The sequence below is a fragment of the Pollachius pollachius genome, assembly GCF_949987615.1.
Source record: "Pollachius pollachius genome assembly, chromosome: 13".
NCBI lineage: Eukaryota > Metazoa > Chordata > Actinopteri > Gadiformes > Gadidae > Pollachius > Pollachius pollachius.
In genome coordinates, this window is record NC_136946.1 from 17,157,795 (window position 1) to 17,179,073 (window position 21,279).

Consider the following 21,279-nt stretch of genomic DNA (forward strand, 5'->3'; position numbering starts at 1 on the left):
TCCCTTCTCTCCTCTCCCTCCTCTCCTCTCCCTCCTCTCCCTTCTCTCCTCTCCCTCCTCTCCCTCCTCTCCCTCCTCTCCTCTCCCTCCTCTCCTCTCCCTCCTCTCCCTCCTCTCCTCTCCCTCCTCTCCCTTCTCTCCTCTCCCTCCTCTCCTCTCCCTCCTCTCCCTTCTCTCCTCTCCCTCTTCTCCCTCCTCTCCCTCCTCTCCTCTCCCTTCTCTCCTCTCCCTCTCTCCCTCCTCTCCTCTCCCTCCTCTCCCTCCTCTCCTCTCCCTCCTCTCCCTTCTCTCCTCTCCCTCCTCCCCCTCCTCTCCCACCAACTTCACTGGGGCAGCGATCCATCGTTTCTTCAGTTGTGCAAAACAAACCAGTCTGACACACCCCGTTCCCCACCTCTCTCTCTCACACACACACACACACACACACACACACACACACACACACACCCCGTTCCCCACCTCTCTCTCTCACACACACACACACACACACACGCACCCCGTTCCCCACCTCTCTCTCTCACACACACACACACACACACACACACACACACACACACACACACACCCCGTTCCCCACCTCTCTCTCTCACACACACACACACACACACACACGCACCCCGTTCCCCACCTCTCTCTCTCACACACACACACACACACCCCGTTCCCCACCTCTCTCTCTCACATACACACACACACACACACACACCCTGTTCCCCACCTCTCTCTATCTCTCTCTCTCGCTCACACAAACACCCCTCCCCCCTCCTGGTCCCCCCCCCCCCCCCCCCCTAACCCTAACCCTCACCCTCTCTCTCTCTCTCTCTCTCTCTCTCTCTCTCTCTCTCTCTCTCTCTCTCTCTCTCTCTGCTCTCTCTCTTTCTCTCTCTCTCTCTCTCTGTTCCCCAGTGTATTCGCGGACCACATCCGGGCCCTTATTCAATACTTTTCGGACCAAATGAAAACCATTATCGGGATGGGTTGCAACTCAACACCCTAGGCGGGGTATCTAGTGGCTAGAAGGTGGAGATGTTACGTCCCTGGACCAGAGAGACCCGCCCACAGCCCCCTCCCCGCCAGCGGTCTGAAGGATTCTTCCAGGTGCAGGAACAGAACGGAGGGAGATCCGACTCGGACGCCATTGATTTCAGATACCGCTCAAACTGCTGCGGAAGGAGAACGGAGGAAATGAAATTGAGCGAAATCCATCGTTTTGTTACTCTAAAACCATCAAGAGAGTTGACTCCTGGTGGCAGTTTGCACACAATCAATACTCTATCTCACACCAATTTTGCTAAGTGCAATACAAACGACACAAATAATCTCACTAACTATCTAATTAGGTAAGTATCATGAAACCATTCAGCTTGTTGAGTGTTATGTGACTTTATTGATACATCTCCCTGGTCATTAAAACATATCACATATCTTATTACAATATTATAATAAGATATAGGAGCTTTTAATTTCTCAGAAAAACAGCTACATTTTGAACAAATACGTGAATATATATGTTCCGCGCAGAAAAGTGTTTAAGAGAGATGCCAGGGTATTATCTATCTTGATTTGACCCAGAGATGTATGTTATCAATACTATTTCTTTAACTTTGCCCACAAAAATTCTGGCTCAGTCACATGTCAAATCTGAGTGCAGAGAAGGGTATTCGCGGCAGGTCTAATATTTCATACTTCCAGCCCTTATCTGGTGTGAGGGCTGCTGATAAGCCGTTAGTCTGCGGAGCAGCGTAGGAAGGAACTGGGCGTGTGTTACAGTTGGTGCAGTATTACCCACGGCAAGGATGGTGAGCCACGCCGACTTGTTTTTCATCTTTCCAGCATGCCTCCCCGCCCATCGCCCCCCCCCCCCCCGTGGTGACACACCCACACCCTGCCCTTGATCTCTCTCCCCCCCCCCCCCACACACACACACACACACACCACTGCATCTTCCAGGGGCTCTACCAATGAGAACGCTACATTGGGCATTCCTTCCCAGAGACAAGAAGCTCCAGGTTTCAGTCTCTCAGTCTTCACCCCCCCCCCCCCCCCCCCCCCCCCCTCACTTGTCATCCAGCTTAACACCAATCACATGGCTCTGCCGACAACCATTCCGCTTCACAGCCTCACCGACTGGGAAAGGCGCGTGATGTGAGATGTTTCTCCTGGTGGTTTCCCTGCTAGGCCTGGCAACCGCCTGCCTGGCGAAGCCAAGGGGCGGCGCCCTGCGTACAGACACGCCCCCTCACAGCCCATTGGCTGACGGCAGAGGAACCATCTGTTTGGTTTTCTGTCATCAGGATCTTCTTCCTGCTGAATTCATAGTCAGCCAAATAATAACCATCTCATGCAGGATTCGGTTAAAATGTCTGTTCTCTTAGTGTTTTCAAGTCAGGTTTTTTTACCTATTTTTTTTTCAAAGTATTGTGGCTCAGTGTAACAGAGTAAAGCCTTACAATAAACTGAGATAGGTATTTTATTTTATACCATCAATCCAATGCAAAAGGAAGAGGCATTAAGAAAGATCTGTTGAGGAAGAAAAACCTGTGATAGCCTGTGAGCGGAAGAAGTGCAATACAGAACAACTCCAGAGCAGATGTTGCTCTGGAGCCCTGAAGCAGCCCTGAAGTCTCCCAGCTGGCCGCTGAGGTGGGCCTCAGGTCCATGGGCAAACAGGCCAATCGCTTGGCTTCTCTGTTCTGGGTGGAATATGTTTGTGTTCACAGACCAACTGCTACTAAGCCAACCTGGTCAAAACATGCAGGTGGAGATGTGAGGTGGCTGAGAAGTGAGATAAACCAGCTGCTGAGAAGCAGCTGGTTTATCTGCCAGAGTTACCTAAAGTATTACATCATTACATTTAGCTTTTTGAGGACAATTTAATTACTTAAAGCAAACACTACTTAAAACAAATACATCATTTAGATGATAATATTACTTAATAATCCCTAAAGTTTGTGCCAATAACATGCTATACGACTTTTTGCAATAGCTCTTTTTCTGAATGTATTGAACGATGCATTATGGGTAATATTATTACAAATGGTGCCATCTAGCTCGGGTCCGGTAGCTAATCGCATTGCAAGGTAATCTGACACAAACCTGGAGATGCACCCGCTACCTCTCTCTATCCTCCTTACGCATTATCCCTGGCATCTCACAGTGGAGACCAGAGAGATATGAGGCGGTAAACAGCCAATAACAGAGAGCGGTTGTTCACCAGCCAGCCTCTTCCTGCTCTAACCTTCCTCTGCACCCTAACTCTCAGTCCTTCCTGGATGTAAGCTCCATCTGTATTCCGGTACAACGGTGTGATGCCGGAGGCGGGAGTATGTTGAGGTGGGGAGCAGCAGGCCCTGGCCTCATTATACACGGTGTGACCGTCAGCCCGGCCAGCGCTGTGGTGGTGGGGGGCAATTACAACTCACACTCCCTCCAACGGCACCGGGGGGATAGGTGACGCCCGGCCTGGCAAGAGGCTAATAGCCCCAGTTGTTTTTCGGAATTGTGCAAACACACACACACACACACACACATTCACACACACACACACACACACACACTCACACACACACACAGACACACACCACACACACACACACACACATACACACATATTCATTCACACACACACACACGTGTCTGGTGTGTAAGTAAGTAATTGATGTCCGACGTGGCGCAACCCCTACCTGATGGATCTGAAACAGAACACACATTCCTGACTAACAAGAGGTCACCGTGGCAATCGATGCCCCCGGCGGCTGCTGGGCACGGAAAACAGAATGAGCACAAGCTAGGATGTGTGTGTGTGTGAGTGTGTGTGTGTGTGTGTGTGTGAGTGTGTGTTAATGTGCGTTTTCCATATCCCAAATTTCCGAGAACCTCCATAACAATTACAACGAAGTGAGTGTGTGCACAAGTCAGAATTTCAACCCCACTAGAGTTCACTTTGTGTTGGTCCTTGTTTCTTTAAAAATGGAAGAGGCCAAAGGGAAAGGAGGTTTGGTGTGTAGGCGTCCATAGCGCTGCTCGAGACATACATAAGTGTCCTATATGGACTGTTGACAATATATCTATTATTCAAGTTCCACTCAGGAGGGCGATATTCCTGGAAATGTGGGTCAGTCTTGTTTGTCTAAGAGCGATAGACCGCTGTCCTCCTGGCTCAGTGTGAGGGTCCCTGCACCCCCACCCCCCCCCCCCCAACACAACCACCCCCTGCTTTTATCTCATCCCTATCCCCTGCAGATTCAGATAGATAGATAGATAGATGCAGAACCACATAAGGAAAAAGCACAAGAACTTAATGCTTGAGTCAGGGCAGACATATCCGTTACCCAGCCATACCGCTGGGAGGGAGTGATCACGATAAGTCTCTTCAAGACAGGAGGGGAAAGGGAACCCCATTTTTTCCAACTGCTTTATTTCCTGTCTCAAATGATACCACTTTCTCTCCAGGTGTGATGGACTGGTCAATTCTTTGAGCCATTGTTTCAATGATGGCTCAAAAAAGGCTCTGCCTTTTTCCAAAACATAAGGATACATTTTATATCCCTTCCAGCGCCCTAGGAGATAACTTGTTGTGGAGCCTGAAGCCTGTAAATATATCCAATGGTTCCTCCACACAAAAGTTAACATCTCTTATGTTTACAGCCCAGTAAAAATAAAGGACAAATGTGCCATTGCCAACCCGTCATTTATTTTACATTTGCAGAGATGTTATGTCAGTTCCATGGGCCTTTCAGTCCCAAAATACAAATAAATACAGGTATATTTTGAACAAGTTTAAGCGACCGTTATAAAGAATATAAGGTTCAATAATCAGTTTTATTTAGTACAGTTACAGTCTCACAGTTCTCAAACCGTTAGAACAGCATAACATGTATGATTATCAATAACCAATTCTTGAATGAGTGTTAGACTCTGGAACCTCGCCGTCGTTTTTTGATGTCCATGGGGCATTAGATAGATGGATAGAACTAAGACTAATCTTCCCAAGACTTGGGACAAATCAGCGGCAGCCATCTCGTTTATGAAAAAGGCCTCAGCGACGCCCCCATCGGGCGCTCGTCTTTAAAGTCATCGTATAAGACCCGCCCCATATATGATAAACTGATGTGATTGGCCCGACCCTGGCCGGTGAATGGGAGGCCAGCCAGAGCTAATCAAACATGTGCTCTCAGATCTGTCTGGTTCCCAGGCCAGTGAAAAGCATCTATCCAGCGAAACGGAGAGCTCCAATTTCGTCCCAGGGTCTCTGATTCTTGACGTTGGACGTGCCTCACAGTTAGCTAACACAAACTTCATGGTAATAATTACAATGAAAAAGGTTGTAAAAAATTGTATATATACACACTATATATATAAATATATGTATTTATGTACTGTACATATTTAGTTAGCCCGGTACCAGTGTGCAACTCCTGAACTCACAAATCAATCACTAAATAACTCAGTCTTAAGGCCATCATCCTGCCCAGGATGTTTAGCTCTGGATACATAAAATACATTCATTAATGCAGATGTTGAAAGAGGCTCAAAAAAGGGCAGCACAAACTAGATGCTGTCTTTAAATGCTCTCAACACCTCAATATGAAGTAAGATGCATGAGCATATTTGTATATATGACGGAGACGATTGACATCGTTTATCGTGACATCAGAGTCTTGTAAAGCGCCTGAGAGATTGGTAGTCAATGTGTGTAGTCTGTTTCTCATTATGTATTGTCTGACTATGGGGGCCCTGAAAATGACACTTGTGCTGAGTGTGCACATCAAAGATTAGCCTATAGGCCTCCAACACACACACACACACACACACACACACACACACACACACACACACACACACACACACACACACACACACACACACACACGCACACACAGATGGATGCTCTGCGAAGAAACCATTAACAACAACACGTGACGCAGGTCAACTTAGCTGGGAGACGACCCTGGGGCGGGGGGGGGGGGTTTTACTATGATGTTGTAGAGAATTAAAGAACCAGAAGGTACCTGGATCAAACACACACACACATACACACACACACACACACACACACACACATACGCACACACATTACATAAGGGCGGTACAGGCTCTGTACGAAGGTGTGTAGGCGTGAGAAGCTGAGCCGCTGAGGTCTGCGGCTCAGAGATAAAGCCACCTGTAAAACACACACACACACACACACACACACACACACCACAACACACCCGCACATACACACACACACACACACATACACACACAAACAACGAAACACACACACACAACAACACACACACACTCACACACCAAAACACACACACACACCAAAACACACACACACACACACACACACACCACAACACACACACACACACACACACCACAACACACACAGACACACCACGACAAACACGCTGCTGAGCAAAACCAATTACGGAGACACAAGGGGGAGAGACACACAGGGGGACAGGCAGAGCAACCCAGGGCTATTGCAGAAGTGATCAGGGAATCCCAGGTCCTCTGCAGTGTGTGTGTGTGTGTGCGTGTGCGTGCGTGTGTGTGTGTGTGTGTGTGCAGGATTAACCATGCTAGGAAAGAGAACCAAAGCCATGTGGTGGACAGTTGTTATCTTGCGCAGAATGTCTAAAACTAAACAACGATTCAACTATTAAAGGAGAAGTCGACTAAATGTCTTTCTCTGGAAGTTTCAAGACACGGTAGAATAATAGCTTGTTGTATAAAACGCGTCGTTGGGACAGTAATTGTATAGAAGAATACCATAAATATATTTCATAATCCAATGCAAACATGATGCCTGGGGGCTGGGGAATCAACCAAATGCCTTTATTATATTCAAACCATTCTTCCTTTGCTAACTAACTCAATGCTTCAGTACCCATTGAGGGTTTGCTAAGGTTAGACAAGTCCCACTGCCTCACAAATGCACCAGTAGTAATGCATCTGGGCCTTTGGTGTACTCCATGCAGCAACCAATGCATTTAAATCAGTTCTACAACCCCACGCGATACAAAGTGCTTGTATGTGAAGACAATTACAATGTTGTTGGCTTTTAACATAGGTCTACCAACCGATAGCCTGACAGCTAATTATTAACATACAATGACAACCAATTACCTTTAAACCCATCGTTCAGACACAGTTAATTGGCCACTTAACTCTCCACAGGAAAGACCCTCATAACTACAACTACAACGCAGAAAAAGCAGAGCAAACATCGGTGCTGCAATCAAAGCCCTCCCAGGCCTGATGCAGCGAGTGCGGATAACAATGAGTGAACGCACCCTGAGACGAGGCCAGGGAAAAATAGGGCATTAATAATGGAGTGCAACACCTTGCCTTTCACACTGTACAGGCCCCTGGGGGTCCTAGGGGCCCGAGAGCCATCACAGTGACATCACCTGGACGGAGTGAGAAATCATTAACCACCCCCCCCAGAGGGCCGAGGGGGCAGGTCTCCTGCAGCCTCTGCCCCTGATGACTAACACAAGTTTGTTAATGTGACCAATCAGAAAGCAGTCTAACGTGATCCAAATTAACACCAGTGACAAAATGACATTGTCGCCGGTCTCCACAGATCTTTGATCAGTGACATATGTCTGGACACAAAATGATTAAAACGATTTGTCTTCACTGTACCTTGACCAAGTGATATCGATTCACCCACTTGCATGTTAAGGTGTGTTGAGTATTTTCACCATAGGAGAGCAATAAGTGGGAGGTTCTCTTCCCCCCATGGGAACTGGAAGAGATCAGTTTAGTAGAATATATAGAGCTTTTGACCAGGTAACCTATATGTAGAATATACACCAATGGTTAGATATATAAACATATATTTATATATATAAATTAATATATATATATATATACATATATGTACATTGTTTCAAATAAAGGGAAAACAGTTCTTTATGGTGCATCAAATACCCTGATTAAAGGTAAAATTCTAATCTCCCTCTCTCTCTCTCTCTCTCTCTCTCTATATATATATATATATATATATACATATATACTTCCAATTTCCAATGCTGCCAGTAAAACTCAGCTGAAGCTATAGTAAATGCTTCAATAATTCATGAATAGAGAATGTGTTTGTTTAAATAATTAATAATTATGATACAATATTAGATATTAAAGCTCATGGAAACTGTGTTTGTTCTTTTTTGTGAAGACTATAATGACTGTTCTGAGCTGAAGGAAAGACAATCCGGTGTGCCCGGTCGATTCCCCTCCATAACGCTTCTCTATCTACCTGTGCGATCATAATTAGCAGAATGATACTTTTATATTCCTAACCGGAAAGTTCGGGTTCAGAAAATAAAGATCCCGCAGGCCTCAGACTCCCTCTCCTCTCCAATCCATACGAGAGAGGCTCATGTTCAGAACGTATATATATGAAGTCCCCTGGGTCTACACCAGACAGCCGTGATTCATATAAACCTTGAGCAAGGACACTGAGCCAAGTCTAGCAGAGCTGGAGTCACTCTGACTGCTGATTACTCTGCCTGATGCTGATTGCAATGTTCTCTCCCTAATGGAAAATATGTGCATCTGTTGTCTTTTTATTGTAGTACTCTTATAGTTTTACTCCAGCAAAGGAAAATCATTGAGGATGTATGCTGAAATTTAAATGTATGGACTGCAATAAGCTTTTAGTGTTTGGTTATACAAATAAAACGTCAAAGTGTAGAAGTATGTGGGCTGTATAGTTAGTTAAAGGCAGTGAGAGAGACTGTTTGGTGCCCTTCGGCTCGTGTTTTAGTTAATTAACTTCAGTGTTTCACAGCAGAAATGCCTGGCTTCTGGCATCAGACTCACTTCCTCCTGTTAGTACTCATTTAACATGCCTTTATCTTCCATCTCCTACACCCTTTCATTTAGTTGAAAAATTATCTTCATTCACTTGATCGCTATAAAATTCGATATAAACATTTATTGGGAAACGTTGCAACAATTTAGATAACATATGTTTGCATTGCCCGCAGGTGATGTTAAGTCATGTTAAGGGTAGCTTCTATTTCTTCTAGAAGCATTTCTTGGTCATTTGTCGGAATTCTCACATCCTGTTGACAGCAATCAATACATCAAATGCTCTGACAAAAATAAGAGATTTGGTATCTTTGGCTGTCACAGGCCTGTAATAAGACTGTCCAATCGTCTCATTCAATCATCTCATCATCCCAAAGGAAATGATAGGAATGTGTACTTGTCTGTCCGTCCTCCTATCCGCCTACCTACCTGTGTGCGTGAACTGGGCTTCCACTGGGCTAGGAAGACCTGTTGTTAAAGCTAACAAGCTAGCTGTGTGTTTTTTGGGAGTGACTTTGGCGGGAGATCTGAAGGGAGGGGGTTTCTATCAGAATGAAGCTAGTTCCTCAAAATTGCCGTATGAAAGGTTTGCTTTTGCGGGGCAAAGGGGCTTATTTGAGCTGGGATTAGTTGGCAGCTTGTGTTGCATTTACAAAAGGACCTTCAAGCTATCACTTTGACCATTACAAGTTGAACTCCTGAATATTTCATTCTTTAGCTGTACCCTGAAACATGAGACAGCAGGTAGTCTATCTTTGGGGGTTTGCCTCAGCTACTGTGTTCTTTCCATTGCCCCTAACAACCGCACACACATGGAAATACATACAAACACAAACAGACACACACACACACACCTTAGTCTTTGACTCTTTGTTCTAGTGGCGGGGGGGTTGGCGACCTCCAGCTTGTGAGGGGAAGTGGTTCTGATGTCACGGCCCAAACCAAAGGTCATCTCAAAGAGAGACCGAATCACGTCCTCCCTCGTACACAATCAGCCATCAGCCCCTACGCAGGACTACAATGGGCCTGATGCTGAGGGGGTGATCTCTGCATTAGGGCCAATCAGTGGAGGGCTCTTCAAGGTAATCGCTGGCTCCAGCCTCCTGTTGGCTCTGTCTCATCAGGGCTGCTTGACTGGAGGGCAGCAACAGAGTCTGGAGGTCAAAAGGGGCCGGAGCCCCTTTGTGGGCGGCGACTTTCCACTGCCAAACCTCTCACCTGCAGGGCTCTTCATGAATAGATTATATAGGTAGTTGGATTCATTTGAAGGATTATTTTATGTATTAAGCTGCGTCATATGCCACTTAGTATTGCAACGCCAATAACTCCAACTGCTTTTCCATTCATGGTAATACTAATGAATCATGATGTCAAATATCTATTGATGATCATTGTTAATGAACTATTAGTTAATTAACTAATAGTTCATTAACAGTAAACTATGGTTGAGTAATGATTTACTAATGGTGTACCTGTTTGATAAATGATAGCGGTCAACCCTAACCAACTTACCCTAAACTTACCCCTTACCTCCCATAATAATGTTCATTACTGCATGAACTAATGTTATAAATGTTTAATTATTATGCCCTTAAGGGACCAAATATAAAAGTATAAAGCGATAGTATAGCTTTATATTTCAGAGGGCTTCTGTGACATAGGCCTTAAGTTGCAAGAAATGGAAAAGACTCTTTAGCATTCTCATTCTTCCTGTGTGAGCATCCTAGCCGTTCCTCTCCCCCCAGGCCCACAGGTCCAGACCACAACACTGCATTGACCCCGCTGATGCGGAACGGATGAATTGACCGCTGGAATGGCAGGATGAGTGATCGCACCCGGGCCAGCCTTTGTGGATGAAAATACAATGCAGCAAAAACAATAATATCCCGCATTGCCTGGCGGTCGGTGTAGACAGAAGCAGTGATGGGACTGATTCACAGTGATTAGATGGAGGGCTGGAACCACCGGGCTGATTGGATTAGCAGCGAGCGGCCGATCACAGTCGCTGAGTAACACATGGAAGCTCACGACCACAACATGACCCCCCCCCCCCCGCTTCCTGTTGGGGGGGAGGACAGTAAACCTAATTCTGACAAGCAGCAAGAATGGAATAAACAACTGAGACTGCAGCTCTTACCCCACCACACGTTCAAGATGAAGACTTCTAGTCCATGAATTAATGTGTAAACATAAAAAGAAAACAAGGAAATGTATAAACATGGATTCAAAGAAGCCAAAGTTAACAAGGAAAGTAAATTCCCAAAGATCCTTCCCAATGGTGTCCTCTGCTATTTGAACTAGGTCTTGAACTTCAACATAGCTCCCAGTCATACGGTTCACTGTACTGCTCTCTCCCCCTTCCTCTCTTGTGACGGCACGGCAGCCATCACAACATAACCATTGGACATGAATAAACACAACGCAAAAAACGATTTAGCACCAAAGCAAACTCAGGGTCGGATGTAACGAGGTGCTGCAGAATATAACAATGGTTTGTTCCAAGTATTGGTGCCTTAAGTGTAAACTCAGTTAAGCACATCAGTTCTACTGCTGTGCCTCTCCTAGCTCTTCACAGCAGCACCCTGTGAAGGCTAAGTATATATGAAGTCTTCCATATCCGTGGATACCAAAACAATAATCGTATCAATTGCAATAATGTTGCAATTTATGCATTAGCTTTATAAAACAACCTGACTCGATGAAATATTAAGAGATTCCCTTTAAGCATCCAATAAACCATATATAATGGTCAAAACGAAATGTATTCAAAATGGGATAGAGAACAAGAACTTATTTTGACCTATGAACCAGTATCCTCATGTGCTATGGGCCTTTTCTTTTCTTTGTTTTTCTTTGTTACCATACATCTCTGGCTCAACACTTGAAGGATGCTGGTCATAACCCCAAGTAACTCCCAAAATGTAAATCATCAAGTATATCGGACAAATGTCAAAGCATGGGTGTTGCATCAATAAGGTCTGGTTAATTATTTTTTTTATATTAACAGCAAAATATGTCATAAGGTGGATAGGATACGTGGTTTTAAATACATCAGAAAGAAAATAAATTGTTCAATTGAACCTAATTGAATATGTGTAACAATCCATGTAGAGTTCAGATCGAGCTGGGTTCATTATAATAAACAAATGGCGCCTCCTTGTGCAAATATGTTGATAAGAATAACCTCTATGTTGATCCAAAAATAGGATCGTATTTCCAATCATGACTCCCGTCAAGGTTTAAGTAATAAAATTTAACACATGCAAATCTCACAAAAGAAACTCTTTAATCGGTGCAGTTTTCCTATTGAGGCGTTCGAAGCCACCGTTGGTATGACGAGCAAAGCGCGCATGCGCGAGACGTCATGACGTCTCGCACATGCGCTGTTTGCTCGCCAAACCAACAGTAAACACACAACACGTCCATGACTACCGTTAACGCTGCTGACCGCCATTAAGCTTGACTATTAAACGGCCGCATATCGGTAAGTAGACTGCGACACCGTCGGCGGGGTTGAGGTTTAAGTGTACACAGCGTACTTTAGTCCCGTCCTGAGCCGGGGAGGCGGTCTGCTGTTGGGGTCGTTGATCTGCAGACACTTTAATGTGACAGGAGCTCAGCTAGTTAATGACGTACTATCACTAGATCACTGCAACTGGAGCTCACACTTCTTCTATATAATATAATGATATAATATAATCATCTATCTATCCATGAGGACCTTATGTCCCCCTTGGTGAACGACACTATAACTTGACTGGAGCTCACTGACCATCTGGGGTTAGTCATGTATCCTCCCATGAACTCCTCTGTCTCCTCCACTATGTCCTCCTGTCTCCTATCGTATGTCCTCCTGTCTCCTCTCCTCTGTCCTCCTGTCTCCTATCTGCTGTCCTCCTGTGTCTCCTATCCTCCGTCCTCCTGTGTCTCCTCTACTCTGTCCTCCTGTCTCTTCTCCTATGTCTTCCTGTCTCCTTTCATATGTCCCCCTTTGTCTCTCCTATGTCCTCCTGTGTCTCCTTTGTCCTCCTGTGTCTCCCCTTTGTCATCCTGTGTCTCCTCTCCTATGTCTTCCTCTATCTCCTCTACTATGTCCTCCTGTGTCTCCTCTCCTAGTAAACATCAACACCTCTACATACTTAAAGCTGGGGCAAGCTGTTTATATGAGAAGCTTTTTTTGTGTCATATTGGTGTGAAATCTCTGTGTCGCGAGAGTAATCAATGGGCAGCCTCTCCTGGCTGTCCAAGGCCTGTATCAGAGGAGAACTGGGTGTACTCTTCATGTTTTAAAGATTTCTGTCCACTGAGGGATAAACCCCCTGTGTTGTAAAGAGTGACATGTAAGACTACTCCTGCATATTTAGTTCACCCAGATATGGGCCAGTAGTGCACTTTGTCACTTAACTTCTGCTGCTTGACTTCAAGGAGTGAGGATCATTACGAGATAAGCATTAGCCACAGAAGAGGTGCAGATTTTGCAATCAGTACTGGCCCACAGACTATAGGGTGAGACAACTACATAATTATGCTATTCCTCAAGCCTATTCCTTATTCCTTATCCCTTAGTCCATCCACACATATCATTTGACAATAACCTCACCTTCAGTAGTCTATGGGCCATGTTTTGGCTTGGATCCTTTCAAAGTCTAGTGCTCTGTGGCTGGTTCCTCCAAACCCCCAGCCGTAACAGTGTGGTTTCCTGTAGGTGTGGCTATGGGGAAGTCCTTCTCCTTCTTTGCTAAGCATTCATGCAGCGGCGATCGCACTCTTCTGGAAGATGAGGCCAAGGATGAGGACGGTGAAGGAAAGGATGTGTCCCAGTTCCCCTATGTGGAGTTCACTGGGAAGGACAGCGTCACCTGCCCCACGTGTCAAGGGACTGGGAGGATTCCCAGAGGTAAGGAGAAGAAATGCTGACCACATTAACATGAACAAGGATTTGAAGAGGGCTTCACGCTATTGACAACATGGCATTCCACATGCTTTTAATATCCAGAAATTGTTTTATGTTTGATAATTGGCATTGTAGTGAAAAAAAATGATACCTATGACCGGTAAGAAATGACAAAGAAAAATCCCCCAAAAAATGTTGTCATATATTACGAAGAGCTTGGCTATGATGTATGTGGGGTTGGCAAATATTTGATACCATTGTTGATTATGAATATACCAAAGCCTTACTGCTTAGTAAAAACATGATGGTTGGGTTTTCAGGCCAGGAGAATCAGCTGGTTGCATTGATTCCATACAGCGACCAACGGCTGAGACCCAGACGAACGTAAGTAAACCAATTAACTCTCATGATTCATGTATGGGATGCGGATGAGGGATGAGAGGCCTGTAAGATGTTCCTCAGAGCCTCCTCGCTCGTCTCATGCTATTTGCCTCCTCAAACGAACATCCCACGAATCGCAGCGATGACGTTGTACTCTTCCGGATATCAGGAAGCCTACAGATGGAGGCTCATATTGAGATTTAGTCGACCCCAGCCTTCAGTCTATAACAACAGGATGTACTTATATGAAGCGATAAAGGTGTATGATCCAACCCCCCTCTGTGCCCTTGCGTCCTCCAGGAAGCTGTATGTGACGGCCTCAGTGCTGGTGTGTCTGCTGCTGTCCAGCCTGGCCGTGTTCTTCCTGTTCCCTCGCACCATCGACGTATCCCACGTGGGAGTCAAGTCGGTGTTCGTCAACTACGACCAGGAGAAGCGCATCGTGTACCTCAACATCACGGTGAGCCTTCCATTTCTAAATTGACCGCCTATCAGTGTACGTGCGTTTTGATTGGACCGCATTAGCCGTCAGCTGACCGGTAGGGTATGACTAGAGCCAGAACTAGCTCCGCCCTTTAGACGGCGTGGGGACGTAGGGCTACCACATGCAGCTGTTTAGGGGTCAACCGTCTGCACCCCGCTACAACTCGTACGTGAGGGGTCACGGTGCATCACTGGTGGGACACTCTATGTTCGCTAGGGCGTGCACGGTTTATACCCCTAACGTATAAAACCACACGGTGAACCCCTAACGTTTAAAAACCACACAGTGAACGACGGCACACCTATTGGTTGGCCCTGACATGATGCGCCAGGTCAAAGTGTGACACACGTGACTCTACCAAATCACTCTGGTCCATTCGGCCTCTACAACGCTGCATGCAGGTGCACTGCCTTTCATCAGAAGAACGATACTTCAATCACAGCATATTGGGTGTCCACACACTCATAGATTAGCAATGATTGCTTCATATGGTTGCCATGGTAGGGACAAACAAGCTATCCTTCAGCAAACAACGCGGCCAACCACTCACATGATTCAACTTAAAATCGCTGTTCCTTTCTCAAAGATTTTGTATCATGTATGTAGTACTGACAACAAACTAGGAACAAGGTAAACTTTATTCCTGACGTGGTATCTGAGGTGACAAACCTAGAGAGTAGTGTTACAACCTAGCTCAAGGGGCCAGAACCAAAGGTAGACACCACATAATGAAGGTTTAAACTAATATCTTCATTGCACAAAGAAGCTAAAGGTTATTTATTAACCCAACCTGAGCCCAATTAACCCAGGATGAACTGCCAATTGAACTGCTGTAAAAGAGGTATTGCATAATGAAGGTATGAAGTGAATCAGTGGTGTGTGTGAGGGTTAGGTGACGTGGTTAAAGTCTATAAAGGCGGAGAAGAGATAATTACTGAATGTTTGTACTTTAAAAATTGCACACTAAATCAAAAAAAGTAAATTATATATATATATATATATAGTATATAATTTAAAAACTGATAATATGCCTGAACTGAATGGTCTCTGATCTGGTTGTTTTAGGTTATGTTTTTCTAAATGAGTTCTTATTTAGTAAATTGGTTGGTTTGGTTGAATGCTCATTTACTTGTCTAAATAGTCTTTAATACAAAAGAGAAAAGAATGGTGAAAACACAGTGGATGTTGATCATGCCTGAAACATGGTGAGGATATCTATCATGCCCCTGCCAAGTCAGGCACACATCACTTCAGTGGAACCAAGGTATATAGATTTTTAAATACATTTTATAACATTATTAGTTCTATGGAAAGCGAATAGGGAGAAAACAGCATTATTCGACATGCTGAACCATGTGTTCCCTGGATAGATGTGTCTGTACCTTGTAGACACATTTTGAAAACAGTACAGATGAACCATACATCCTAATGAAACCACTGATGGTGCACGTGTTCCTTTGAAGATCCTGACCAAGTTCACTTAAATGATTGAGTTATGCACAAATACGATTAATACAAATAAGCGGGCATTATTAAATCAATCACTGGTCCGCTACAGAGGAGCCCAGGGACTTAAAACGTGGTCACTTTAAGGCCTTCCCTCTTAAGGGATCTGGATCGTTTGGTGGCCACAGCTCAAAAAATGACATCAGTGTCATTTTAAATTAAGCACTGTCCCAGGGGCTTCCTTTGACCTTCCTTTTACTGCTGTACTGCTGGTAGACACTTCTAAACTGTTGTTTTAATGTTGTCACTATCAGGAACTTTTTCAAATGTGAGCCATACCCGGTTTGATTACGTTTTAGTTAAGCCTCTGTGGGGTGCAGAATACTTTGATTCGCCTATCTTGTAGAAATATGGACCAATCGATGGGGAGTGTCCGACGGCCTAGGAAGCCATCAGACCTTGGGAGGATATATTGACAATGCAAGCACATGTTTATCATAATATAAAATGCTAAGAGCCCCTACTTATAGGCAAATATGAGGCGTCAGCACAACTTTAGTTTGACGGTTGACCTGTAAACCTTGATGTTTTTGGGAGGTTTCGACGGTTAAAAAAAGGAAAACCTTCACCCAACTGTAGCATGCCTTCAAACATAATATCAGAGTATTTCACTCACTAGTAGCTGACTGATGGCTGTGGCCTTTCCAACAAATGACCCTCTGATGAGAGCTGTTGTGGTACCTACAGCCCCTACGTGTTTGTGACTGAGAAACGGCCTGTATCCCTCCAGAACACCCTGAACATCACCAACAACAACTACTACTCCGTGGAGGTGGCCAACATCACAGCCCAGGTGCAGTTTGCTAAGACGGTGATCGGAAAGTCTCGCATCAACAACATCACGGCCATCAGCCCGCTGGACATGAAGCAGGTGACTAGCTCCACTCCTAGCCTAGCTGCAGCCTTTGGTTTGTGCTGTTCTAGAAGGTTTGAGGCTAGCTTCAAACGTCTTCTGAGTGTATTTGCTTTCCCCCTCAGATCGATTACATGGTGTCGACGGTTCTGGCGGATGAGATGAGCTACATGTAGTGAGTACAGTCCTGCCGACAGGGGGAACAAAGGCAGCCCCAAGGGAGTCACCTGGTGGGATGATCATTTTTGAGCTTGGGTCTCAGGCCGAACAAAGGCTGGGATCTACTGCCCTGATAGATATTTGGAATTGGCCCATTGTGTCTCATTGTGTTGCTAAGCAGAATTAGCCATTGAGGTCACTGCTCAGACCCCATCCAGCTTCCTCCCAAATTGGTTTAATGTCATTATCAACATGTTGGATCCCTGAATCACCAGCATCACATGACCCCAATCAAAACACCCGATGTTGGGTGAAGGACGATGCAGAAGGTGAATTTAGGTCTAAGACCTTGAGGAGTTGCTTATCCTAATGCATTTCTCCCCCCAGCGACTACTGCACTCTGCAGACCATCAGGGTGCACAACATCGTGGTCATGATGCAGTAAGTATCCGTTGAGCTTGGTGGCTTTTAGTCCACTTACTTTTCATTGTTTTCATTGTTTAAAGCTCCCCTTTAAAGCTGCAGTAGGGAAGAAGTTTCTATTTTGTTTTTTCCCCAAAAAAACAAGAAATGGACCCACTGAGACACTGCCTGCTGTGAGTTTCTTTGTTTGACCAGTGTAGCAGCAGTGCAGAGATATTCCCTTCTAAAGCTCAAAGAGAAAGAGTGTAACCCCTGGCTGTCGATCAACCTTGTTCACACGATTCAAGGCTAGCATAGCTTTTTGAGCATATAGTTTCCTAGCTAGTAGGGCTATCTGGTTGTAAAGTTATAAGATAACTGATGGGAGTCGGCTTGGCTCAGGAGGTAGAGCGAGTTGACCAGTAAACAGGAGGTTGCTAGTTCGATCACAGCTCCACCTAGCTGAGTCTCGAGGTGCCACTGAGCTAGACACCTAACCCTAACAGCTCCCGACGGGAATGGTTGACTACCGTCGTCGTATGTCGCTTTGGATAAAGCGTCTGCTAAAGGTCCTAAATGTAAATGTGAGGGGGAAAAGAAGGTGGCGTCCCACTGTGAAATGTGGGAACAAATATCAGCATATAACTGGTCAATAAAACTCACTCTCAGTAGACAGTGGGTCAGTGTCTACATGTCATATGTTATAGCAGAATTCAGACAAAGAAATGGTAGCGATACAAAGCATGTGCTTGTGTACCTCGTGACCCTGAGGAGCGGTTTGTGCGTCCCCCTGTCCTGACTTTGCCGTCCCCCCAGGGTGATGGTCACCACCACGTACTTCGGCCACGCCGAGCAGGCGTCCATGGAGATGTACCAGTACGTGGACTGTGGTGGAAACACCACATCTAACCACGGGATGAGCATACCGGCCAACCTGTTCCAGCCTTCCCAGTGAAACCCCTCCCGTCACCGGCTGTAGCACTCCCTGGCCCCTCCCGGCGTCCTCATCCTCCCTCATCCTCACGTTTGTTTATTCATTTGCTCCTCATCCCTGACTTAATGGCGTGTTGGTCTTACAGGCCTGTTGTGCAAGAACGCTGGCAACAGGAACTAATAGAAAAGCAGGATGATTCTAAACTTGAACGCACATAGTATTTTATAAGCTAGAGAGAATGCACCTGAGGCTGCAAATAAATCCACGTGGCGTCCCTCCGACCACGTGCTTGGGGTGTAAACTACTGATTAGCGCATTCAAGGACAAATTGATAAGATGGTTGAAATGTCCGTTATTTCATTTTTGCGCAAAAATAGAATTGCACACTGGGCTGTTCAAGCACAAAGCTTTTGTTTGTTGTTAACCTTGTATAAACTTTTCCCCTTTCTAGGGAGCACCTTGTTAACACACTTTCTTTGTTGAAGCTTGGTGGTTATGTTTATCTATTGACCAGGGCCATTACGGGCTGATGAAAGATTTAACTCAAGACTGTATGCTAATATTATTATTATTATTATTATTATTATTATTATGGATATGAATGACTTAACCCATCAGAACTAAAACTACTTAATTCACGTAAACACACGCATATCAACATGCATTGTTTTAACATGTATATTTGAAAAAGGAAAGTATTATTTTTTTGTGAAGGAGTCTAAACCAATTTGCTTAGGACTGGAAATCACATTTGTATATCACCCCTACGAGATTGTACCAAGTTAACAATTTATTAAATGCACATGGATGAATACCTTATTTTCATCTCAACAAGTGAAATGTTTGTGATATCAAATTCCACAGAAGCCCATGAAGCATTAGTCATTCAGTTTAATTTTGTTTTTTTCTTATGAAATGTACTACTTTCCAATCACTCAAATGTTGAGTAGGGTAGCAGAGTGTCATACAACATCAAATACTTACATATTTTTGACAAGACTTCCACAGGTGTGCCGTGTTTCCTTAGCTGACTTATTTCCTCTCGGTATAAAAACATGGTATTACCTTAGGTATTAGCACCATTTGATCAAGGAAGCAAATAAGGAAAATGTAGGAAATTAAATAACAGATGTGGATGCCTTCTTCCACCTTATGTTAAGAACTCAAGATTATATTCTGTGACAGTTCAACGCTTTTCATTCATGGTCATTTGGACTTCCACATTTCTCATTATTTATAGAAATAAATGAAAAGGGCATACCTTTTACACATTGCTTTGGCTCCTGTGTTTTCTTGCTGTGTTTTAGCTAGACCGCTCAGGAAGACATCCAGGGCCCTGGAGGCTCTTCCTCCAGACTGGTGCGCTGCTCTGATACCGACCGTATCTGCATTATCCAGACAATGATCTGGGGTTGAGCCCCCAACCACAGCAGCAGCCTGATTGAGATTTGATCAATAATATACTTTATTAATAAAACTCCTTCTACAAAAACATATTGAGCAGTGTCCTGAACAAGAACTGAGATCAATGAGCAGCTTCACGCCCCCTGAGAGATTTAGTTCTTGTGTAATGGTCAATTTGAATATTGAGCTGGTCTGAATGTGACCTTTGACCCTCCTGGAACATGAAGCTTTGAGCCTGGCCGAATATTTGATGAAGTACATTTGAGTCACATTAAAGGTTGCATGTATGATTTGAGGGTTAAGAATTTGAAATGTAACCCCATTTCTTAGCAATCAAGTTATTAAGTGTTGATATTCAAACACCTCTGATTGATGGATGAAGAACCCCAAAACAATTAGGGGCGTGAGCCCTGATTGGCCAGGAACCAGGACCAATGCCAAATCTAAACAGCCTCATAGAGAGACGGCGCCATCACCTGGACCAGACGTTGTTGAGGTGCTGTCCTCTTACTTGCTCTCAGCTCAACAATCAGTTTGAGTGTTGATCTGGTGTTTGTCTCAGCGCTGCATCATCCCCACACCCATCACCTCTGTGTGTGTTTGGTAGGATACTATTAAAATTAGACATGGTCCATGATGCAGTTCATGTCCTCCTTGTCCCCGTTCTCTGGAACAGAGGAGAGGAGGTCCAAAGGCTATTGCAGAATCATTTGAGGTCTTTTTATTCATTCTGGTTCTAATTGAGAGTTGACCAGGAATCTGGCATACTTGTAAACGGGGTGAAAATATGGTGGAGTTGGAGACCCCTTGTTTGACACTTGCGACCCCCTGAGAGCCTCTCCAGCAAGATTTCAGGGCCTCTGGAAAAACCTTTAAAAAGCTCTGAATAATCTGCATGTTTTGTCTGTATCGTCAAATTATTATTTTGTATTTGGGGTTTCTTTACAACAAATTGAAGGATTAATTCAGGCAGAAGAATCTCACACACATTTGATAGTTGTAGCGCTATACCTGTATCAACACCAGCCACTAGGGGCCGCTCTAGTGGCTGGGGACAGTTTATGCAGTTAAACGGGTTCTAGTTTAACTTTTCTAATTCCCCAAGAAAGCCAAAGCAACAGACGCCACACAAGAAGCAGTGGACAAAACAAACCAATGGTTTTATTGCCATTTTGTGCATGAACTTTGACAAGGCAGGTTACACAAGTATGGTTTAACATGTGGGATAAACACTGTGTTCCAGTGGTGCGCTCCAGTCACTGGCGCGTATCTGTATTGATTGACGGCTTGATAGCCGCATTACAGAGCGCTAGTCCCGCCCACACTCGCTGCTCAAAGGAAACGAGAGACGTGATGATGTGTCAAACAGAAAGCATTCGGGAGGAGGACAACAACAACAACACCTTCTATTATTGCACACATCTAGTTTACCAGCGCCAGGGTATGGT

At 44.8% G+C, this 21,279-nt stretch overlaps 1 protein-coding gene across 1 annotated transcript; it reads left to right on the forward strand.

The window, feature by feature from the left end:
* Positions 1-12,206: 12,206 nt before the first annotated feature.
* On the forward strand, positions 12,207-19,701 carry tmem106bb (transmembrane protein 106Bb). The gene is made up of 8 exons (XM_079749107.1): positions 12,207-12,298; positions 13,520-13,711; positions 14,029-14,092; positions 14,390-14,549; positions 16,810-16,950; positions 17,058-17,107; positions 17,479-17,532; positions 18,310-19,701. Exons 2-8 carry the CDS (start codon positions 13,528-13,530, stop codon positions 18,446-18,448), a joined length of 792 nt encoding a protein of 263 aa, XP_079605233.1. The 5' UTR covers positions 12,207-12,298; positions 13,520-13,527; the 3' UTR covers positions 18,449-19,701.
* Positions 19,702-21,279: the final 1,578 nt, after the last annotated feature.